Consider the following 25,291-nt stretch of genomic DNA (forward strand, 5'->3'; position numbering starts at 1 on the left):
ACTGTGTGCCGCTGCTGTTTTCCCATTATCTTTCTCTGTCGATGCAGGCATCTCATAGACTAATTGAACTGCTGTTTGTTTTCCCATCACAGCTAATGTGGTCCTCAGGGTCTCAGTGGAACCACTCCTCTTGACTCCATCAACAGATACCCTCCCTTTACACAACTAGGAGATTAGGTGTACTGGAGCACCGTGGCCACAATCCTGGTACTGCAGCAGCTCATCATTCCAGCTATTGTCAGGAGTGGGACGGGCACAGCCACCCCCAGCACCTGCCAGCCTCTGCCACCAGGGGGAGGGACAGCGCCACCCGTCCCTGGACAGCCATGGTCAGGGAAGACCCTCTGCCACACGTGGGACCAGAGCACACCTCCCTACTTGATGGCTAGACCTCTCCAGACAAAGAGCCGGGGGCCTTCCTACTGAGGTAAGCACACTCCAACACACTGCAACATAGAAGGACTTTCCATTCATCAGAATAAATCTGTTTTTAATCTCTACCCCTTTTTATGACCCGGGAAACATGTGGTCACGTCTGCTCGTCTGCTGATGATTTGTTTTTCGATTCATCTCTCAACATCATTCATTCGACATCACTGTGTTCTAGTGAAGCATACAACTGTATATGGACATATTTATGTTCTATTTCTTCTCATGTATATGTTCTATTTCTTCTTTTTTATAAACAAAGATTTATTAGGGGAGAAAATGAGATAAAGTTAAATGGACATGGCCATGGTCTCCATATTTCTGTCTCTATCCCAAACCGTCTTTACTACTACAACTACTACTACTGTATCGCTACTTCATGTACTGCAACTTGTTTTCAACTGCTTTTAGGGTGTCTCACAGTTCAATGCTGTACCCTGACACGGTAACAGATACAGTAACAGTCAGGTACTGGGAGCAATGGACTCCATATTGAAACATTTATTAGGATACTTTGGTTCTCACCCGTTTCTAATTAATTATTCATTAACGTGTAATGGACTCTGGTTTTCTCCCAGATTGCTCTATGGGGTTTTGCACAGAATAAGGTTTGAAAGAGGACATTCCAAAGAAAATCTATTACTCGACAATCATAGATTGCTCCCTTAAGGGTGACATAACCGTAATGGAACCAGTCAGACCATGCAAGCCGTTAAATGGTGCACTATCACCCTAGTGCTTGCTTGGACAATTTGTGCTGCTTACAAGTCAGAACCATGTGGAAGTATTTTGTTCAGTAGGCTAATTCAATTTTCCTCTCTTTTTAGGGCAGTTTCCCTCACTGTACCATAGCACATGGATTTCAAGACTTCAAATGAAGAGGTAGGCAACGATTGAATAGATTTCAGTTCTCAGCATTTTTTAAGAGATAACCTGAACAAATTGGTCTGTTACGGCATTGAGTACGATGTCTTCTTATTCGACAGCATACTCAAGTTCTGGCACGCGTTGACCTTTGTACCACGACGAGTGTCATTGAATGAGGAATCTTGGAATACATCTGGCCTAGTTGAAATGTCATTGCTGCATGTCTGGCACTGGCTTTCAGTGTAAATTGTTAATGTACACAGTATCTGATTGTGGTTGATGAAGGAGATAATGATGGGAGGGGATTAGAATGGAGAGTAATGATGAAACAGAGGATGGGATCAGAGATAAGGGTAATTACATACATGCACTACAGCAGGTCAAACAATGCTCAGCAGAGCGAGGGCTCTGTCTGGCCCAGCTGTATGCAGCAGCATCATAGCACAGATTTAGCTTGGTTAATGAGTATCTCTCTCTCTCTTTCTCTCTCTCTCTCACTCACTCACTCACGCGCACAAACAAAGACACACAGACACACGCACACACACACACACACACACACACACACACACACACACACACACACACACACACACACACACACACACACACACACACACACACACACACACACACACACACACTTTCTCTCCACCACCACAGCCTCAGTGCTCTCATTTCAGGCAGATTATCTAGGATTTTATAAACAGAGTTCAGATAAATGTAAATGTCACGTTTTACCTGCAATCAAAACATTCTGTCTAAGAATAGCTTTCACGCAAACCTCCTTGTTAATCTGTGACTAATGTATCTCAGGTGACGGTGTTGTCAAGGATGCTGACACTGGTGCATTTTTTCATTAGTAATCTTGTCAGGTGAAGGTGCTCTTTTTATTTAGATTTAACCGTAGTCTCAAGGACAGGACAGGCATTCCAATTAGCCAGTGGAGAAGTTGCTATGCAGAATGCAAATTTATGCGTATTAGCATGTTTTAAATGAATCGTCGTGGGATATTAAAATTCCTCAACTCTTCTCTTGCTTTACCCAGAGACATGAACAGTAGGAATATTTTATTCAACTCTTTACATTTCACTGGGTCTTGGATTGTTTGACAAAATAAAATGGAATATTTAACGAGAGACTTACTTATTTTATTGTTTTTCGGTTTGTTACGAAGATAAAGTATCACGTGCAGTAGGCACAGCTTTATATATACCTAATATTGCTAAGTATTACTTTTCCGTATCATAATCCAAAATGAATTAGATGCAGGGACGTTCCATGGTGTAATATTCATTGCCCTCTGTAAGTATTGGATTAAGTATATACTGTCAGTATTTGTTTCTTCTTTTGGCTCTATACACCAAATGTTTGGACTTTAAATCAAACAACTACTATGAGGTTAAAGTATACACTGTCGTGGAAATTCCCCATTGTAGTATTTTATTTCAGCAAAGGTGAGATTCAAGAGCTAATGTTAGCTAAGGTTAAAGCCACAATATACATTCATTACACCTGCAAGCAGAGAGACACTCCAAACAGAAGTTCAGTGGAATCTCTAAAGCAGCACAGCAACTTTCCCTCCTCATAACGGGGGTGGGAGCACATCGTGCCCCAACCAAGGACAAAGATAGGGAGGTTGACGGTTGGAGCATGCCGTGCCAATAACAGGTGTCACAAGTACTGTTTCCCACAGTCTACTTCCAACCTTCAAACCCTGTGTTGCCCAGCAACAATACTCAGTATATTTCCACACCCTGCCTTACCATAGGGGCAAGGCCTCAATACAGCAGTATTCTGCCTAAAACATTTCTATCAATAATATTGCTATCACAATCCCCCCTTTTAACATTTTACCCCTTAATGTTAACAACTTCACAAGCCAAACTTTATTAGTTAAGCAAAACAATTACATGTCTTTACATTACATTTCAGACATTTTATAGTCAGGGAAAGGGAACAAGTTGGGGAATTTAGGCGTGTCCTCTCGCTGTTGGATCATAACCCGAGCTGTCACTCTTGATGCACATATTTTAAGCCATATTGAAATCATCATACAACACACCATTAAAAAACATTAAAATCAGCATTTTAACAATAGAAGTTCCCCCATGTTCCAGAAAATGAATTTTGAGTTGAGAAAGGATCTATACCATGTGTTTTGTGGAGTTCTTCAACACCTTTATGCATTTCTTGTACCTGATCAATCACCTTCTCAGTTGCATCCGAAACATAAGTACAACATTCAGTACTGATCACCTGACAAACCCCTCCCTGTGACATCACGTCCAATGCCATTCTATTTACTTATTTTAATGGTTGCAAAGCAAAGCCAGCTGTTTCTAGCAAACATAGGCCCAGAACAAAGTTTCAATACACATTTATACTTTCAAAACCCCCCTCTCCCCCAGGGCGGGTTCTCACTCAGTATTATCTGTTATTCAACCCTGACGCATGTGCGGTGATCCGAATACAATTGGATCTTGTGAGACTTATCTGCTGGAAACAGTTTTAGTGCTAGCTTTTAACACAGTTCACAAGCAAACACTTCTACTTCTATTAGTACAAACATCCACTACATGATTAGTCTTATCAACATTATTAGAGCTTACTAGCATTTCATAGTATAGATACTTATTGAACCATTACATTCAATAAAAATGTGAAATCGGTATGTGTCAGTCCTTTTACTCACAGTCCTATGTTCTAGTCATAACTTATTATTATAGTGTATTGATACCGCTATGCCCATCTCTGTGGGTGTGGATAGCAATTTGTCTCTCTCTCTTTCATCCTGGTAGTTGGAACGGATGCACAAGGGGCAGTTCCTCTCCATCTCTGGGCTGCTCTGCAGGTTGTGTTGGAGTCAAAGGTTACTAGCACTTGAGCCTTGTTGGAGTGTATCTCCCTGGTCACTCTGGTTAGGTGGGGGTGTTCTCCTCCTGGGTTTGGCTACCCTGGTTCCTCTGGGTTTGGCTACCCTGGTCCCTCTGGGTTTGGCTACCCTGGTCCCTCTGGGTTTGGCTACCCTGGTCCCTCTGGGTGTGGCTACCCTGGTTCCTCTGGGTTTGGCTACCCTGGTCCCTCTGGGTTTGGCTACCCTGGTCCCTCTGGGTTTGGCTACCCTGGTCCTTCTGGGTGTGGCTACCCTGGTCCCTCTGGGTGTGGCTACCCTGGTCCCTCTGGGTTTGGCTACCCTGGTCCCTCTGGGTGTGGCTACCCTGGTCCCTCTGGGTTTGGCAACCCTGGTTCCTCCAGCGGTGGCTACCCTGGTTCCTCCAGCGGTGGCTACCCTGGTCCCTCTGGATTTGGCAACCCTGGTTCCTCCAGCGGTGGCTACCCTGGTCCCTCTGGATTTGGCAACCCTGGTTCCTCCAGCGGTGGCGCTCTCTTGCAGTGTGTGGCATGCACCCACGTGCCTCGCTCAGCTACATTCACTGCTGACTGGGTGGCGGGCTGCACCTGGAATGGTCCTCGCCACCGTGGTCGGTTCCAGTGTTTTCTCTTGTAGTCTTTGATCACCACCTACTCCCCAGGTCTGATGTCATGGAGCGGACCCTCGATAGGCGCGGGCAGTGCTGCTTTCACACTCCTGTGGACGTCACTCAAAACCTTCGACAAGCTAGCACAGTATGTTAACATTGTATCATTTGCATATTCAGTGGTTAACATGTGCCCTAACCCTGTGTTCATTGGTCGGCCTGTCAAAATCTCAAGGGGTGAGAGACCAGTCTCAGGCCTTGGCCTTCCCCTCATGGCTGTGAGTATTAGGGGGAGGGCTTTTACCCAGTTCGGTCCCATTTCTTCACACGTTTTTGACAGTTTCATTTTGATTGTCCCATTGATTGTTTCTACTGCCCTCCCGATCTGTGGGTGGTAGGCACAGTGTGTCTTTAAGTCCACTCCTAGGTATTCAGACATTCCTTGTATTGCTTTGTTTACAAAATGTGTCCCATTATCAGTTGACAGTTTCCTAAGGCCTCCCCATCGTGGCACTATCTCAGTTAACAATGCTTTTGCCACAGCTGAGGAGTCTGCTTTGCTAGATGGGAAAACTTCAACCCATTTTGAAAACATGTCTACAAATACCAAACAATATATTTTTTCCTCGAGGGGGTTTAACTCAATGAAATCCATCATAACATAATCCAATTGGCCTTCAGGAGGAGGATAGCTTGATCGAGGGACCGCTTGTCCCCGCCCTACGTTATGTCGTAAGCACACAAGGCATTGTGAAAAAAAAAAATGTGTAAGTATATTGAGAAGCCTTGTGTGTACCAGTACCTATTTACAATATCTGTCATCCGCCCTTTTGACATATGATCTTTCCCATGTGACAACACAGCATAAAAATAAAATGGACATTTTGGTAAACACGGGTAACCATTCGGGTCTACCCAAACCTTATTTATATAGGTTGCCCCAGCACTTCGCCACGGTGCTTTCTCTCTTTGTGAGGCTTTAGCCTGTGCGTCTATCAGCTCAGTGAGTGAGACGGTCGGGGTTATTTGTGTCATTTGCAGCGCTGTATTTGCTGCAGATTGAGCGGCTGCTTTAGCAGCTGCATCCGCTCTGTGATTACCCAATGAAACAGTATCTTTTCCATTCGTGTGTGCCTCGCACTTGCATATTTCAGTCTCTTTAGGGAGAAGTATAGCGTCTAACAAATTATGTATCAATTGGCCGTTGTATTTGAGTTCCTGATGATAAAAATCATACACGACCCCAAATGCATATAGACTGTCTGTGTGAATTGTTACTCTTTTCCCCTCCCATAATATGCAAACCCGTGTTAATGCAAAGAGTTCAGCTACCTGGGAGGAGAGATGGTGAGGCAGTCTTATGCCACTGTCATGATCAGTCACAATTGCATAACCCACATTATTCAGAGAGGATATTAAGCATTTTGATGCAGACCCATCTACATAATAAACCTCATCGCTGTTTTCGAATAGTTCATCTGATAAATCTAGCCTAGGTGTACATTGTTGGTTTATAGCTGCTTAACAGCCATGGGGCTCCCCATCCTCCTTTGTGGGGAGAAATGTAGCTGGATTGAAGACTGTGCATCTTACAACAGTGACATTTTTTGGCCATGTGCCATGGTGTAGAGTGGCTGTACTAATTTAGCATATTCAGGGACCCATTGTCGACAGAAACCTGTCATGCCAAGAAAAGACATGAGCTTGTGCTTTTTCATCACTAGTTTAGGTATTTTGATTCATTGCCTCCACCCTGTCTCTGCTAAGACTTTTTCCCTTTGTATGTAAGTTTATCAACATAATTAGATTAATTAAATGTATAGTTTATAAAATGTACTACCCAAACAAGACTAAATAGTTATTTTATGTCATGCACAACAATCTTTCAAACTGTAGTTTCTGTTTTTCTGCAAAGTACTTCAAGAGATTCACCGTGTCTCTCTTACATATTTCTTTATCAGGCGAGCAAATTAAAAGGTCATCTACGTATTGTATTAGAGTGCTCCCTCCATCTAATTTTAATCCTTCCAAATTATCCCTAAGAGCTGAGGTAAATGGAGGGCCGTGTCCACGTGTATAATTGACCAGAAAATTCAAAGGCGACCAATATTGGGAATCGTCGTGCACAGGAATACTAAAGAATGCATTAGCTACCACCGAGAGAAATGTTATTGTTACCAGGTACCTGTGTCATAATTGTATATGCACCCGGGACCATGGGTGCTCGCTCATGAACTGCTTCATTAACCTTTTTAAGATCCTGCACAAAGCGTCACGCTTGTGTTTGGTTCCCGTTTTTTTTTGGGTTTTTTTTTTTTAACTGGGAAGATAGGAGTCCCTTTCTCTAACAATTCTTCAAATACTGGAGTAATGCAACACATCACTTTTATCTTTGAACCATACTTTCTCAAAACCTACATCCTGACCCTCTGTCACCCTGGCTGTACAGTGTAATTCACCCTCATCCATGAATACACCTTTTACTTTCTATCTCGCAGTTCTTGTGATATTGACCTTGGCCCAGTACCAAAGCAGGTCCCATGCATAATAGTAATTTAGCTGACCTCTTCCTAGAATTACATCTTGCATACCACATTTCTCAATTTCAATTCTTTTTTTCTGAACATTATTTCATTCCTCTTTCATTCAACATTCTTTCATTCCTAATCCACTATTGCTACCACTCTGCCACTATACTTTGGTTTGGGGTTCCACTCACTTGCTGTCAAGACTGAGTACCCCGCTCCTGAATCTACTAGAAATTTAGCCTCTTTACCAGCTATGGTTAATGTTAATTCTGGTATTATTTTATTATATTGATCATTTTCTTTACTTGAATTTGAACAGCCTGTATTTCTAAACATTGTGTGTGCATTGAATTGTCTCTAATAGCCGGTATTTCTAAACATTGTGTGTTTGTTTTGGTATGATCTCACCAGTCGATGCCTCCCGTCCCGTTTCCTCTGACCGTCAGTACCCCTCCTGTTGGTCCTCACCTCAGCGTCCTTTTCTTGGATTGCAGACTGTAATTCCTTGCGGGGCATCATCGCCCTCTTCTGGTTCAGGACAGTCTTTCATCCAATGTTCCTTTGATCTGCAACGGAAACATCCATTTATGTCAACCCTTCTCCCTTGTCTTCGTCCGCCGCCTCTTCCATTGTATCTCCTCCGGCCTTGTCCTCTGCCTGTCTGACCACTGTAGTGGGCCATTTGGGTCATCTGGAGTTTCTTGCCCGTCTTCTCTTTGACCTTGTCCTCCTTATCCTTTTGGTTCCTTATGAACTGCATGTTTTATGTAAGGCCAGACGTCCACCATCCACCCAGCCTCATAGACGACACAGTTATTTTTTACGTGTTTCTGTATATCCGGTAGTAATCCTGCTATCATTCTTAACTGGCAGTGTTGTTCCCATGGGCTGTCCTGGTCACTGTCCGGTCGAGTCATCCTACTGTGGTCTAGGAACATTTTCTCAAACCACAGTTTATAGTCGAGCACTCTCTCGTCTGGTTTCTGCTTACAGTCTGTGATCTTTTCCCAGTTCAATTGTCTGGGGAATTGGTTTCCTAGCCGCACACACAGGCCCTTGACATGGCCTACGTAGTCCCCCTGCTCATCATCTGACCAGGGGATATTGAGCTGCGGCTAGGAACCTTCCCTTTACCAACGATCAACAATCTCAATTGCAATTTTTTCATCATGACACACACTAGTTCCTGAGTGTTTGGTTTGTATTGGTTAATCATCCGTCTGCCTGGGTTCAGGGTTCAAAGAGACTTTTGGTTTGGAGGGCCTCGTGGGGATACTGTATCCGCCAATGCTCGAGCTCTTCCCAAGATCGCACTGTTCGGAGTCTCCGGAGAGCAGTGGTCAGGGGACCCTCCCCATGCTCCATCGGCTTCGGATGACGGCGTCCTCGGTGGTATGGGTGCAGGCACTGGCACAGGTTCAGTCGCTGGCAGCGGTGGAGCATTGGGCACGGCTGCCTGTGGTGGTGGTTGTTGTGGTCTGGCAACAGCATACGGTGGCGGTGGGGGTGATCTGCCAGAGGGACAGTCCAGGTCTGCATCAACCTTGTCAGACACAACTACAGGACACTGGTTAGTTGGCTCTACACTGGCTATCTGTCCTTCTCTTACTATGCCCCATAGGTGTCTTTTCTCTCCCTTGTCTATCTCTTCCTTCCACATACCATATGCTTTCCAATCAATCCTTCGCTTTCCTTCCTGTAATTTCTTTATCTCTTCTAACTCATATTCATTGACCTTATCTCTCAGCGCATCAACCTGTCTTATGCTGAAACTCCCACATCGACAATTGTTCACATGTCCATTTGCCATATTTTTCTGACATTATTTTTGCACACCCTTCCAAACGGAGAGGCGGACACTCCGCTTTACTAACTGTTTTTCCCATTTCAAATTATTGTGCCATCTTTGTCAGTTCTTTACCTTAATCTGGTTAACGTGTTCAACAACAAAAGGTACCAAACCTTGCATCTATTCTCAATTAACGTGTACCAAACAATTGTTAATAAGCCCGTTGGCCCTTTAGCGAGAATACTCCAACTGTTCCAACAACAGGAGACCTTCATTCAAGAAGAGGAGGGTTTCTATCCAGATTTTAACTCCGTTCCCAAAACAGGAGACCTCAACAGGAGGGTTTTTGTAACAAATATTGTGGTCTCACCTCTCAGAATTCACAATTTACCCATATTTGAATGGCTGCTTCCAGCATGATAATGCACCATGTCACAAAGCAAAAGTCATCTCAAACTGGTTTCATGAACATGACAATGAGTTCAGTGTTCTTCAGTGGCCTTCCCAGTCACAGGATCTGAATCCAATAGAACACCTTTGAGATGTAATAGAACGGGGAGATTCACAGCTTGAAAGTGCACCTGAACAATTTGCAGGAATTGCAGGATGCAATCATGTCATCATGGACCAGAATCTCAAAGGAATGTGCGAAACATGGTGGAGGGGGTGTTATGGTTTGGGCATGTATGGCTGCCACTAGAACTGGCTAACTTGTCTTAATTGATGATGTAACTGCTGATAGCAGCAGCAGAGTGAATTTTGAAGTGTACAGAAACATCTTGACTGCTCGAATACAAGTTAATCTCTCCAAACTCATGGGCCCCAAACATACTGCCATAGCAACTAGGGATACATTTTCAGGGCCATAAAGTGGAAAGTTCTTGACTGGCCAAGTCAATCTTCAGATTTAAAATCCAATTGAACATGCATTTAATTTCCTGAAGATAAGACTTTAGGCAAAATAACCTAAAAACAAACAACAACTGAAGATGGCTGCAGTACAGGGCTGGCTGGCAGAGCATCACCAGAGAAGATACCCAGTGTCTGGTGGGCTCAATAGGTCACAGACATGATCGTTGCATGATTTCACATCAGGGTTAGTTTTCGAAGCAGTGCATTTATAAAGCATTAATAACTGGCTCCTGTTTGCAAGCTCCCTAAACTAATGAGTTATAACTGTTAGGGTTAGGGTTAGGGTTAGGGTTAGTAATTGAATAATAAACTGATTATAAATTATGTATTAACTCATTATAAACCATTTACAAACCCTTTACAAAGTGTTACCATACTGTATATTCTATTAACAGTAAAACATCTCTCTCACCTAATGTTTTAAAACATAATATAAGCAATATAAACACATGAACACAGAAACACGTGAACGTAATTAGTGGTGGTGAAGAATTACTGCGTTTAGCTCATTAAACATATTAGGTTCCTTTAATAGTAGTTAGGCTTTCAGATACTGGCATTCAGAGCATTGCATATATAGTATATGGCAATTGTTCTCCATGTCAACATTTTGAATTTAACAAGCTAAGAAGAACAAAAAAAGACCCTAGACATGCTATAGCCACTGTCTGTATCGCATTTTCCATGTCACCCTGGAAAAAGTCTCTCTCCGATGACATCTCATTTCATGGCCAGTTAATTTGGACATGGAGGAGTGATAAATGATTTTGCCACTTTTATTACTTACAGACAAAGACTGGGATTTATTTGCTGCAAGATGGTAATGAGGAGCCCTTCAATATTCGACTGCACTTGGCTAAAGACATTCTGACCATTCAAGAGCAAGATGTCATCTGCGTATCGGGCGAGCCGTTTTACTCCAGCGTAAGTAACCCAACCTGTCCCATAAATACTGCACATTGACCTCATATCTCTTTCTCTACACTCTCTTTCATTGTTGTTTTTGGTGGACACACATATTTGAAATCAATGATGCGTAACTGAAGGCGACCATACATATTGACCATGTACAGAACGACTGTGTGTGCTTGTCAAATCGACTCTCGTTAATCTATGGGTTGTAACTGAATATTGATATTAAAATGTTACAGTCATGTCATGTGTAACATCTGGATGCATGATTTCAGTTTATGAAGTGTCAGGCTCTAGGATAATATATATATAATAATATATGCCATTTAGCTGACGCTTTTATCCAAAGCGACTTACTTTGCAGTGAGTGCATACATTTCAGTATATGTGGTCCCAGCGGGAACCAGGATCCAGTGGTTAAGCATTCTTGCCCTCAGCCTTCCTGTACTTAGACCTGTCCCATATAGTGCATTTAAGTGTGTACAATAAAAGGTGAAACAAGCATATTTTAACCATGATTAACATTTTGCATTCTTGCCCAGGGATGTACTGTAGTGGAGGGTAAACACAACACATTTACAGATTTTACAGTTAGCGTTTATAGGTACATTCAGCATTTTCTCCAGTGTCCAGCATTTACCCACCAGGTTTTCTACCACTACATGTCTCTAATCACCATTTTTAGTATGTTAGTCAGCTCTGTTCTACTTGCTTGTGCACCTACAATACGTAAGGCTTAACATATCCCTAAACACCTTATTTTTGTTGTAACTGAACAAAACACCTTACAGGAGAGGACTGTAACAATCAGAAGACAGACCATTGGAGGTTTTGGCTTGAGTATCAAGGTAATTTAGATCTCAATTGTTCCTCCCAACTTCGTATTTTAATTCACAATCACCTAATGCAATGTATCTTTTATGTCAAAATTGATTAATAGCAATAGCTGTGGGTTACAGTGGAAGATAGATTTTCTCTCCCTCTATTTGTTTCTCTGTCCTGGCAAACTAAGTACTCTTTATTCATCTACATCTACATTCATTCTCCTAGGGTGGTGCAGAACACAAAATCCCTGTTGTGATTTCAAAAATATCGAAAGAGCAAAAGGGTAAGTTTTTTTTTTGTGTTTGTTTGAAGTTCCTTGAAGCCTGTCCACCACAGTGTTTGTTTGAAGTTCCTTGAAGCCTGTCCACCTCATAACAATAGTATTTTTATTTACGCAAACATTATGTATTTTTTGCAGTTGAACTCTTGGGGCTGCTTTTCATTGGAGACGGCATCCTCCAGGTACATGATGAGTATTTTTCCAATTCCAACTCCCTCACACTCTGCAGATGTTTAACTCAAAACAAAAACATATCTGCTCACTGAGCCATGCTGTGAAGCAGCCTGGGAGAACATTTGCAGAATGGCATTCGAGATCTGCATGACAACTGTGAATGTCAGTACATTGTCTGCAGAGAATCCATTTTAAACTCTGATAACACTGTGAACGATTGCTTCATCTTGTTTGTGTTATTTAAATTCATGTTCACAGTTATGCAGAAAATACAAACCTCTTTCAATTAAGATATGATGATATTAATGATAATGGACAAGACAATTCAATCATAAATCTAAACAGAAAAAACATTTAAGGGGTATTTAAAAGTGATAGTTATGATTATACATTCTTGACAGCTTGCTTATACCTATCAAAGTTAATCTTGAATCACGTTTTGAACCACGTCTCAATGATGTTCAATGGTTATAAACCATAACCATAACTCTGTTTTCATAACTGTTTTCTAGATAAATGGGATAAATGTTCGAAGCTACCGCCATGAGGAAGTGGTAAGCTGCCAACTGATAGCTCATATTTCACTGAAGCTGCAACACTTACAACACTGTATCTTGTTTCACGTTTTGGTCCTTATCTTTTGGACTCGTAAAACCTGTTTTTACAGTTTTATCCAATCCATATGTATCATCTACAAAATGTGTAAGGGGCATAAGGCCAAGGTTCTTAAACTAATATCTACCAGACTTGCAATTTTGAGGGAATTTTGCAACCCATCCATCATCCAAATACACAGCCAAGAATGGGTTATGGTTTATGTACAGTAAATATTCCTAATTTCCCATTCCAGGTGCAAGTTTTGCGAAACGCAGGAGAAGAAGTTACACTGACCGTCTCTTTCTTAAAGAAGACGCCAGCTTTTCTGAAACTGCCCCTCTGCGAAGATTGCACATGTATGTGTATCGTTCAAAACCTCACGGTAACAGGTGTGCAGACTTTTGTTACAGTCCAGAGATAACACACCTGTTTCAAATGAATCAACCGATCATGATCGTTCAGTCTGGCCGTGGTGAATTGAATCGGGTTTGTTAGTGCTGTTCTGGAACCAAAGCCTGCACACCTACAGTAGCAGGTCTCCTGGACAGAAAGTTGGAGATGTCTAAAGAAAGTCAGAAATACACTTAAAGTACACAGTAGTCTCGTCATTGAGGTGATGAGAAATATACAAAATGTCTTCCCTGAGCTGACAATGAAAGATGAAAAATGTGTCTCAAAATGGGACAAAAATAAGAACTAGATTGAAATGATCTAGTGTAAATCAGACGTACAGGACATATCCTTCTAAAAAAGTACTATAAGGTGATTTATGCATTGTCTAACTGTTGTTTGTTTCGGTTATTACCCCTGAAATAGAGCTTGGCAGAACACTTTCTCTGATTTATTGTAGCAAGATGTGACTTTCTCAATGTCTTTCCTTTTAGGTGTCCCCAGTGACCAGAGTAGTGGGACATCGTCCCCTCTGTGCGATAGTGGCCTGCACTTGAACTACCATCCCAACAACACGGTACAGTTTGGCATCCTCAACCAGACTGATTTCAACCAGACTGAATTGAACAGATCTGTGTTTTTAAATTGTGGAAGCTTAAGCTGTATCTCCACTTACCATGCCCCCTCCCCCTTCCAGGACACCCTGTCCTGCTCATCTTGGCCCACGTCCCCAGGGCTCCGCTGGGAGAAGAGATGGGTGGACCTGCGCCTTATCCCTCTGCTCCACTCTCGCCTGTCACAGCATGTCCCTGGCTCAGATGTCTGCAGGTGAGCCTATGGGAGGCTGTCACCGTCACTTCCAGCTCCCCCGTCTCCCCACTGCACTCACTTCTCGAGCTGGCCCGGAGAATCACTTTAGGGGCACAGTATTAAGATCACTAGTCTCCTGGAAATACCAGAGACTATTCAAAAAGAGCAGTCTGCCTCTGACAGGAGACAGTGATCCCCCTGGGAAAGCACGTTTGACTGCTCCCTAATAGAAATATAATTGTTATAGAAGATTGTTGTACAAGAATGTAATACACTAGAACTGTAATAAAATTGATTTTATTGGCAGTTATTTGATATTTGATATGATGATCAAATATATTTGTATGATGAGCTGATCAGCATGACCAAATATCTTTTCTTTTTCTGTCTGATTCTAAATTCTTTAGGAAAAATGCTTTTCAAGTCACAGCTGTGGATGGAGTTTGCAGTGGCGTTATCCAATGTCCCGCTGATGAGGACAGCCTGGACTGGCTGCAAGCAATAGCAACCAACATATCAGCTCTCACCAAGCACAATGTGAGTATGAAACCTAATTGACGTACTCCTGTGGCAGAGCTGGCAGACATGAGGATGATCAAAGCAAGGTTTTTCTTACACTTGAACAGCCACGGTTTAAATTTTGATGATGCATGTGCCTGTAAAAGTGATGCAGCAGCAACACACGGTAATGTAACATAACCATTCACGACCGTGTCAAGGGGTTAAATAAGTTTTGGTCAAATTGTCAAATACAGTAACGTCACATACTGTACATATTAGCTAGTCACATACTTGTATGTATCTTTTTCATACCATGGGTAAAACACTCTTAACGTTTTTAGAACATTAGGTCACTATAATTGTGTTTGGCGCTTATAGTACTGCATACACTTACTTACTTCCTAAAGCTAACCAGTGCACTTGCATTAATCTATTAAACATCCTAATGTATGATTTCATAATGACGCCAAGAGGTGGCAGGCAAAGTAAAAACAGAACTCTGGGGAGCGGGAGACTGTGCACTTCATTTCTCAGTTTGAACAACTGTGAAGAAAGCTTTCCCCTCAATTTGTATTCCCATGATGGGACTGAATTGGAATTTTGTTTTGTTTTGTTGTCTCTGAGAGATTCTTTTGTTTGTCTCAGATATTCCAATTGAATACCATGTTCCCTGTTGGCTTTAATGAGGAACTGGACCTGGCTAAGGCCAGGAAGCAATATTAACGCAAACCTGTTGCTAAACCACCACACAGATTAAATTGCGACTCTTCTGAGTTGGCACACTGCTGAGAGCCAGGTATGAATGTACCAAATAGTATTTTAACACCTAGAAACCTCTGGGAAACGTAATTAATATGTAGCCTTGGGGCTGTGTGAGGGAGACAAGAGTCTCCAGGGGCTAATGGAGAATTGGCTAATTTGGAGTGGACTAAGTGAGGGTCATACTGTGCATAATTCTAGTATGAGTCACTGGGGTGAGAGAAAGGAGATTTCTAGAATCACCTCGCCCTTTTACCAAGATGCATTAAAAAGGGGTTGGAGCGTGATTATGATAATGCCAGCCTCTCTGGAAATAGAAGCGTGCTACGGCGTAAGGTTCTGAAGAGCCTAAAGAACTGGACAGGTCCCATCAGAAATGCAATGCTAAAAACACCTTGGACACAACTTAGGTTTCTGGGATAATAATAACGTAACTATGCAGAAAGAATATCGCATTTACCATTTTTTCAGCCTCACACTTTAAACATTGTTATGTTGAGGACATGTAGAATCCATATATTTATTTTTGTCACAAAAGAATAATCTTTTGCCACACAAGAAGAACATTATCCTGGAAGCCCTCTATCTGCAAGTGATTGAATTTAGGGTGCTAGTCATTGGTACGACCTAATACACAACCCTGCTCACGTCTTGTTAGTAACATTGGTTATTATAAGATGTCACAGTAAAGATGCACTGCAGTATTTTTAAATAAAAAGCTTTGAAAAATGTTTATATGTCCATAGGAAGACAGGAGTTTGTGTGGAGGGTCTAATTTGGTGCTCTGCTTCTGAGAGAAGGTCATATTGATAGCGTGGTGTGGATTAGGGGCGGCTGATACCTGTGATATGAGCAGAATGTTTTAATTTAAAGCCTCAGTGCTCGCTCTGTGGTTTCCCCTGGTTATATTACCACGGAGAGGGAAATGGATTTTTTGGAACAGCCTCAGGTCTTTGTGGAAATGACTCTATCTATCCCATTTAGCAATTTGCATATGTTGAATAAATGAAGTAGTTTTACATCAGTGGGGTTTCTTTTATTTTTGTGGGGATAACAAGAGCATGAAGGCATGGGGTGTTTGCCATGGCTTTTTCTTGGTGGGCTAACCAGCCTTGTTAGCAAAGACGTTCAGTGGCACATTTGAACAAATACAGTTACAGTTTGTGAACTGCATTGTATTCACACAAATTGAAAACAATTATACATAAAAAGCCATGATAGCTCACCCAATCATTTGCTCATGCAAAATTACTTATTTGTTCCCTTACCTTAAAGGAAAGACCATCAATGCTTTAGTTTTGTTTAATTAGCCAATGAATTAGTTAAATTAGTTAATCAAATAAATCAAATAAATGGTGCCTCGTTGGTTGTGGGAGTACCAGCCAAGCTTTTCTTAAATGGATATTACACCCCAAAATCCAAATGTGTCAAGTGCTTTCACACCTCAAAAATAGTCTAATGACAGTATCATTAATATACTCAATTACTTTATTACACTGATGTTTGTGTTTGATTTGATAGGTGAAGAAGATCAACAGAAACTTTCCAGTCAATCAGCAGGTAAGAAAGAATTGAAATGTTACAAGATAATACCACCATTACAATTTATACTTTGAAACTAAAGAACAACTGCTTGCTTGCATAAAAACCCAGCATTACTGGCATTTTGGTCAAGAGAACTTTATCAGAGTGCATGATCAGATAATATTACACCTCTGGCACACATGTTCCCAATACAGGATAATAATTGTATTTATAATTAATAATTTAATTCATCAGAATTGAATCTGTGATAAACATAGCTACAATTAATAGTATCCATACTGGATGAAAAACTAAAGGCCATAACCTACATAGCTAATGAATACTAATAGATCTACGTGTCTGCTCCCATAGGCAGTGAAAGGTGAAGAAACTATGTACAGATTACAATTACTAAGATTACAATTAATATCACTTATTATTTTATTTACAATTTCTATCAATCAATGAACACTTTTATAATACCAGGCTATCCATTTTGCCTGCAACATTACATTTAAGAGTGAAACAAAAGCACCTGTATGGGATGGCAATATTGATGGTATTCTTAAACAGTGTGACGTCTTTTAGATCTTCATGTTACAAACTCTTACTCCAATACAGGGGTCAGGGTCAAACTAGAACTGTTGAGATCCATCCCTTTCCACTCCTCAAAACTGCCTGAACCTCCTCCCTCAGAATGTCAGTCCAAATAGGTAATATGGTGAAAGAAAGGACATACAGTGGGAGCAAACTGGCAACTATTTCAAAAAGAGGGAAAATGTTTGCATCATGTAAGCCAAACCCAACAGAAATCATTAGAGGGTAAAAAAGGTTCCCTTGGCTCAGTTCACCATAAATTCCTCTTTCAGTCCAGACATGGACAGTGAATTTGCTGGGTTTTAAAATTAATTCCAAACTCGCTCCCAAATGACAGCGCAGGAAGTCATTTGACATCTCATCTTGTATTGTCATAGCAATTAAACGACATTAGAACCAACTGCTCGTCCTGAATCTTTCACCCGGTGGTTTGTCATCCATCAAAACGTCCATAGAGAAATGCAAGCAAACATGTTATTGTGCCTCAGCTGCAATCATCTTGACTGAGATAAGTGCAGACTTGATTCCTACCCCTCTCTAAACATGCAGGGCACGTTCACTCTCTCTTAACCCCCTCCCCCTGTCCTCCCTCTAATTCTCTCTGTCTTTCTACCTCTTTTCTCTCTGTCTGTCTGTCTGTCTGTCTGTCTGTCTGTCTGTCTCTGTCTCTGTCTCTGTCTCTGTCTCTGTCTCTGTCTGTCTCTGTCTCTGTCTCTGTCTCTGTCTCTGTCTCTGTCTGTCTGTCTGTCTGTCTGTCTGTCTGTCTGTCTCTGTCTCTGTCTCTGTCTCTGTCTCTGTCTGTCTGTCTGTCTCTGTCTCTGTCTCTCTACCCCCCCCCCCCCTATTCTCTCTCTCTGACAGATTGTCTACATGGGCTGGGCAGATGAGAAGGAGCAGGACTCCGTTCAGGACAGAATGTATTCACCAAAGTTCCTCGCCTTGAGGGGTTCCTCACTCTTCAAGTTCTCAGCACCTCCTGTAGGTTTCTTCATTCTCTCTGTTGCTTAAAGTACGATCATATACACTCACTGAACACTTTATTAGGAACACTATACTAATATTGGGTAGCCATTGCTCTCAAAACAGCCTCAATTCTTTGTGGCATTCCCAAAACATTCCCCACAACATTACACCACCTCCACCATGAGAAGGTGTACAGGTGTTCCTAATAAAGTAATCGATGAGTGTACACCCTGTTGCTGAAAATAAACGTCCATTGGGTCTCATTTATAAACAACATAATTCATGTATTTTTTTGTATAAAAAAAGCTCATACCAAAACCCAACTCCATATACATGAAACGTGCATATACATCAGACATTTTTCCTATATCTGTACATGGTTTGATAAATCTCAACCGTTCGAAAGTGCCGTGCACATTCATGATGCAGTTCATTACCATACAGTATACTGCACCCTCATTTCCCCATATTTGGTAGTTTTTCTCAAGGTGTGATTGATGGACACTGTGAATTGTTAGGAAATATGTTTATAGAGCTATATGCGCCTGTTAAATAAACAACTAGCAACATGAATTTTGCTGCAAATGTTCCAATTTGCCACTGCATTATTTAATAATGTTTGCTTTTAAACTATGCATGTTGGCATGTATGGTTATGACAACCACCCCCATTTGAAAGATTGCTTTTATAAGTATCCAATCAAATCAATGGATGAATCAAAACTGAAACCACTGTCAATTTCAAGCTCAATGACAATTCCCGCAAACTTTGTGTCAAATGACTCGCTACAACAACAGAATGTGTCTGTACGAGTGGTCTCGAGCAGTTATAAATGTTGTGCAGATGTACTAACACATTCGAAATATGAAAACGTTCGTGAATGTCAAAACGTTTGTGTTATTGCACATACTGTACAAACGATTTACACACATTTGTTCAGCTCACATTTGATAAATGAGGCTCATTGTATGCATTCAAATATGGATTTATCTTGTCCAGGCAACAGTGGAATCTTACAAGCAAAACTTTGACATATTTTTTATGGAATGTTCAATCCATCATTTTATCCAGCTGGACAATAATCAAAATGACATACCTGATTGACCACCATCTGGGCTCCATTGCTTTCCATTTGATTGATGATTATCATCAAATCCACATTTCCGTTTTGTTGACTATATGAGTAATTGTGAATAAAGATACAAGTCAGCGTATGGGAGTTATTGTGTTGGAATTGCACTTCACTGAAATAGGGAGAACATGAGTCGTACTAAGTGGTTGCCTTTACTGCACGAGTCTTTAGACTTTCAGCGGAATCTTTTCTTTGTATGCATCACTCGCTTTACACATACAATTGCTCTGTGATGTTCAAACAGATTTACAGTAAAGCGTGCACCTTTTCATATGAGCGAATATTAAATATTAAGTGGGCTAAAATATGAAAGGCAACTGAAGCAGACAAATGTAATTACAGTTCTAAAAGATTTCTGCAGAAGACATATGAATGGATGCTGCATAAAGAGATGAGAAGTGGAGTACTTGCCATTACATTTTTGGAACAAAACAGGTGTCATAACTTTGTAATTTAAAGGAGCTATCAGTGATTTTTATAAACTATAATACATACAAATACAATAAACTAATTTCAAATAATTAAATTTAGTTAGTTATGATTAATATGACTCCTAAATACCTTTATGTAGAACAAGAATTGTACCTTTTTATAAACAAAGAAATAAGGACTTATTACTGGATTGTTTAGGTTTCGTTGACAAAGGAGATTTTGTAAACAAATGATAGCTTTAAGTTATTCTTTTTTTAAATAATGCTGCTTTCAGGGAATATAATTCCTTGAAACTAACAGATAGGTCATAGAAATCTAGTGCTGTTTGAATATTAAAATGCATTTTCCCAATTTTGTTGGTGACCCTGCATGTAGAAATCCCTGACAGCTGCTTTAAAAAGCATTTATTTATAGAAGAAGACTAAGGTGAAATTTGAATTGTTGCAGGTGACAACATGGGACTGGACCAGGGCAGAGAAAAGCTTCACTGTGTATGAGATCATGTGCAAAGTTTTAAAGGTAAGGCAACCATTTTCATGCCTGAGTTATAGCTGAAATATATATGACAAAAATCGATCCATGAAAGGATCTTCCAAGAGTTATTCACTGTCTTTCTTCTCTGCTTTCATAGAAATGAAACCACTCAACGTGGTTGATTGATTGATATACAGATATTATACCATTTTTTTCCATTGGGCCTTTGCAAGGCTACAGTACAGACAAGCTAATTCAGGAGCACTGTTCCTTTATAATTGTGTCAGTGCATGAATGTTGAAGATAAGTAAAAGACTCAGTGAAAGAGCTGAGTAAAAGCTGTTATACAGCTGTTATACAGCTGTTATACATTCTGTACCACTGTCACATGTTCTTATCCACAAGTCGCTAATCATCACGGGATCAGTGTGACAGCATGGCTAACTAAGTTCTCTCAGGACAGTGACCTTTTGGACAAGCGGAAGCACTGCTTCAGTGTCCAGACGGAGACAGGGGAGGACATGTTCTTCAGCGTGGAGTTGGAGTGCGAGCTGCTAATCTGGGAGAAGGCCTTTCAGATGGCTACGTTCTTGGAGGTGGAGAGAATACAGGTACGGTACACAAATGCTATTTTTTATCTGGATTCTAAAGAGAAGCAGTGACATGCTGTACAGTTCACCGCAGGCCCGACTTAGTCGTTTTCTCATAAATCCTGATTGATGCCCATGTGTTTTATGGAGCAGTGGGAAGGTTTTGCTGTCTTTGTACCTCTTGTAGCTAAAATCATGCACTCTCGCTCCTCAGTGTAAAACGTACGCTTGTATCATGGAGAGCCACCTTATGGGCCTGACCATTGACTTCAGCATGGGCTTTGTTTGTTTCGATGCTGCATCAAAGGTAAGTGCATTCCATGACATACGCCTCTCTTCAACTACTTTGTGTAGACATGAGACCCATTTAGGAATTAACACGTTAGAAACTTTATTATGATAATCCAGCTGTAGATGTAGTAGTATCTATCAGCAGACTATGTCTGAGTTTGTTGACTCAGTGCAAACTTAATCATGATGCGACTAGAACCTTTTGTTCTATAGTGTCTAATTTATTCTGCTTTCTGCATTGTCTGCATTTTGATACTGTCGTCTGAGCACATTTGTTTTGATGGCTGGTCCCCTCCAGCTCAAACCTCTCACTCCTGCCTGCAGTTGGGGTTGGCCTTTTACCAAGTCTGAGTGCCACAAGAACTACTCCACTGGAACACATTATATAGCCGAAAAAGACACAGCAACAGTCATATTGCTTGCTGTGTTCTTGGCCACATTCCTTCACTGTGGAGAAAGTGATTTCTTTCCCCAAAGAGTTTGACAGTGCTCATAGTGTATTCTTTACGATACAAGTCTAAAAGCACAATTCATATTCAAACTGCAATTGTAAAACATCACATGGTGGTGGGAATGCTCAATAATCAGATAGGGAAGCCAGTCTTGTCTTATGTACTCAAAACAATGTTCCTATTGTAGCAGATGGCAGGGTGGATTAGCTTGCCTCAAGCAAAGATCGAACTCATGATCTCCCGCTTCCCAATCTGCCGTGCTAGCTACTGCATCAAGAGACTTGACTCACTTGGAGATGCTATCAGGCCTTATATGGGTTTGTTACACTATCTTTGTGAAACCCATGACCATCAGTTGGATGGTAATACAGAACTTAAAGCTCACTGTTTGCTGATACAGTCATTAATAACTGACCTCTCCAATGTTGAATATACAAGTGGCTAATATAGAGCTAGACAACCAAGTTGCTTGCCCGTTGTGTAGACAGGCCCATCAAAACAGTGAATAATAAAGAACTTCTATATGGTCACTCCACTGTAGATTTAAAACATCATTAACAACAAGACAGTGATACTAGTGTTTCAGGTGACAATATACAGTGCTCTATGTAAGTAATGACAGTGAAGCATTTTTTCTTATTTTGGCTCTACGCTCCAAAAGTTGGGATTACTATACAATTACTATAAGGTTAAAGTAGAGATTCTCAGCTTTTATTTGATGGTATTGGTGTACATAATGGTTTCACCATTCAGAAATTACACCACTTTTTATGCATAGTCCCCCTATTTCAAGGTACCCAAAAGTAATGGGACAGATTTATGAAATGTCCAAATTAAGCACTCATGTTTAGTATTTGGTTGACCATCTATGCATGCAATAATTGCCTGCAGTCTGCGACCCATTGACCCCACCAGACGCTGAGTATCTTCTCTGGTGATGCCAGGCCATCTTCAGTTGTTGTTTGTTTTGCTGTCTTTTTGCCCAAAATCTTATCATCAGGAAATGAAATGCATCTTAAATTGGATTTAAATCTGAAGATTGGCTTGGCCAGTCAAGACCTTTCCAATTTTTGGGTCTGAAAAACTCCCTAGTTGCTATGGCAGTATGTTTTGGGTCATTGTCTTACTTACGTTTTTTTGACAAGATGTTTCTATACACTTCAGAATTCATTCTGCTGCTGTCGTCAGCAGTTACAATCATCAATAAAGACAAGTGAGCCAGTTCTAATGGTACCTATACATGCTCAAACCTAACACCCCCTGCACCATGTTGCACCAATGAGGTGGTATGCTGTCAATCTTGGGCAGATCCTTTTTTCTCCAAACTTTCCTCTTGCAATTACTTTGGTGCATCTTATCTGTCCACAACACCTTTTTACAGACCTCTTCAGGCTTTTCAGGTACTTATTAGCAAATTGTAACCTGACCAACCTTTTTTAGAATAATTAGTGGTTGGTGAAATATTCTGAAATATGGTAGTCTGACACATTCACACCTACCTCCTGGAGAGTGTTTCTGGTATGTGGGACAGTTGTTTTGGGGGGTTTTCTGAATTATAGTGAGCATTATGGTGAGCATTCTATGATTCAGTCATCCACTGTAGAAGTCTGCCTTCGCCTATCAGCCCATTTGCGACTGCTGAGCTCACCAGTGTTTCTTTTTCTTTTTAATGATATTCCAAACTGTTGATTTTGGCAAGCCTAAGGTTTTGTCAGCCTAACTGCCAGGCTTCCTTTACTTTCATTGACACCTCTTTGGTCCTCATGTTGACAGACATGAATAGCAGACAGACACTAATGTTGACAGACACTAATTTAGTAGACACTAAAATGCAACGGCTAGAATCAATACTAGACATTGACAGCTCTCTTATGCCTACACAAATGATGTGACAGAACACACCTGACTAACAAGAAACACCTGTCAAGCCAATCGTCCCATTACTTTTGGGTACCCTAAAAGTGTTGTAATTTCTGATTGGTGAAACCTATTAGAGAAATTAGAGAAAGAAAACATTATTTACATACCATTCCTTGATACAGGCTGTACTGTGGAGATACAAGTTCTCCCAACTGAAAGGATCATCTGACGATGGGAAGAGCAAGATCAAGTTTCTGTTCCAAAACCAGGACTCTAAAGCTATTGAAGCTAAGGTAACAACCCTATGATGTATATCTGACAATCAGGATTGATATTTATTCCTAGTTATTATGTTTGCCTGGTCCTGGGTTCGGAAGAACCAGTAAAAATGTTTTTTTTCAGAAAGAATTACACAAAAAATCTCTATACATGATGTCTTATCTTTTCTTTCGCAGGAGTTGGAGTTTTCTAATCTCTTTGCAGTGCTGCACTGCATCCATGCATTCTTCGCTGCCAAAGTTGCTTGCCTGGATCCGATGTTTGTGGAGACTCAAGGTGCTGCCACTACTGCAGGGGTTTCCACTCTCGGCAGTAATACACAGACATCCAAAATCAAATACTCCACCTGACAGATCCTGCTCTCCCCTGCCTTCTCACCCCCTTTCCCCCCCCAAGACATTGCACTTAGTCAAAACATCATGGCCTAAAAAGGTGGAGAAAAGAACACAAATGAGTGTGTTATATCTGTGTGACGGATCACGTTGGGGTCACCAGTGGCCTAGAAAATGCTGGAATAGTCAACACAATATATGTGTGTCTAATGAACAAGGACAACGGGATCTATTACTGGACCTACTGATAGACCTCTTTTTTTTCCAGAGAGACAAAGACATTTGATATTTTCAAAAAAAAGGAGGATAACTGCGAACTTTGGACCTGTACTTCATGCTGTACTTTGAACCACTTTGTAGCCAACTGAGTGAACCCACACTTATGGATATCGATCTGATGACTCTTAAGATTCTGAATGGAATTTTTCTCTCTGAATATCTGCAGATAGACACCATTCACATGAGGATAAACATAAGGCATAAGACCTTATTTCCAAGGTGAAACTGAGGATGACCACTTTTATATAATCCTCTATCATGTTCTTGAAAGTTTGGTAAAATTACTTGTAAAATAACAGAAATTGGTTTCTTTTCCATTATGATGGCACTTGCAAACGTATAAGCTTAAAACGAATACAATAATCTATTTTTGTGTCTGTTAAGTAAAATACCAGGACAGACCAGATCAGAGGTTGTTCTGTAATTTTTTCGTGAAAGAGGTAAACCTGCTCTTTTCTTCCTACAAAAAGAAGAAAGAAAAAAAGACATATTTTGGATTCTATGACTATTGGTAGGGTGCTAAGCTAGCAACACAGTTATTATTGAACTGTCAATAACTAGGATTGGGTGGTATCCAGATTTTCATACCTTCCTGGTGAAATACCCCAGTATATGGTTATACCTCGGAATACGGTACATTTGTAGATCAATTGTTGCAAACACTCCAACATTCACAGGTTAAGCCGTTGTTTTAGTCCTTTCTCCCAGTGGTTTGGTCAAAACATGTTACCTTCAATCTCCCTCATTTCAATAGCTTTATACAAACTGCTAGCGATAGAAAACAAACAAGTCTTGGATCTTGAGTTAGGATTCCACCCTGATTAAATAAGA

The 25,291-nt window shown here is 40.9% G+C and overlaps 1 protein-coding gene across 1 annotated transcript; it reads left to right on the forward strand.

Annotated features, from left to right (window-relative positions):
* Positions 1-318: 318 nt before the first annotated feature.
* On the forward strand, positions 319-24,281 carry sntg1 (syntrophin, gamma 1). The gene is made up of 18 exons (XM_083689700.1): positions 319-427; positions 1,257-1,311; positions 10,797-10,931; positions 11,711-11,767; positions 11,970-12,027; positions 12,163-12,206; positions 12,711-12,752; positions 13,049-13,151; positions 13,680-13,762; positions 13,883-14,013; positions 14,403-14,532; positions 16,777-16,815; positions 18,238-18,354; positions 20,351-20,422; positions 20,836-20,988; positions 21,182-21,274; positions 23,753-23,863; positions 24,026-24,281. Exons 2-18 carry the CDS (start codon positions 1,285-1,287, stop codon positions 24,197-24,199), a joined length of 1,569 nt encoding a protein of 522 aa, XP_083545826.1. The 5' UTR covers positions 319-427; positions 1,257-1,284; the 3' UTR covers positions 24,200-24,281.
* The last annotated feature ends 1,010 nt before the right edge of the window (positions 24,282-25,291 follow it).

The sequence above is a fragment of the Argentina silus genome (genome assembly GCF_951799395.1).
Source record: "Argentina silus genome assembly, chromosome: 18".
NCBI lineage: Eukaryota > Metazoa > Chordata > Actinopteri > Argentiniformes > Argentinidae > Argentina > Argentina silus.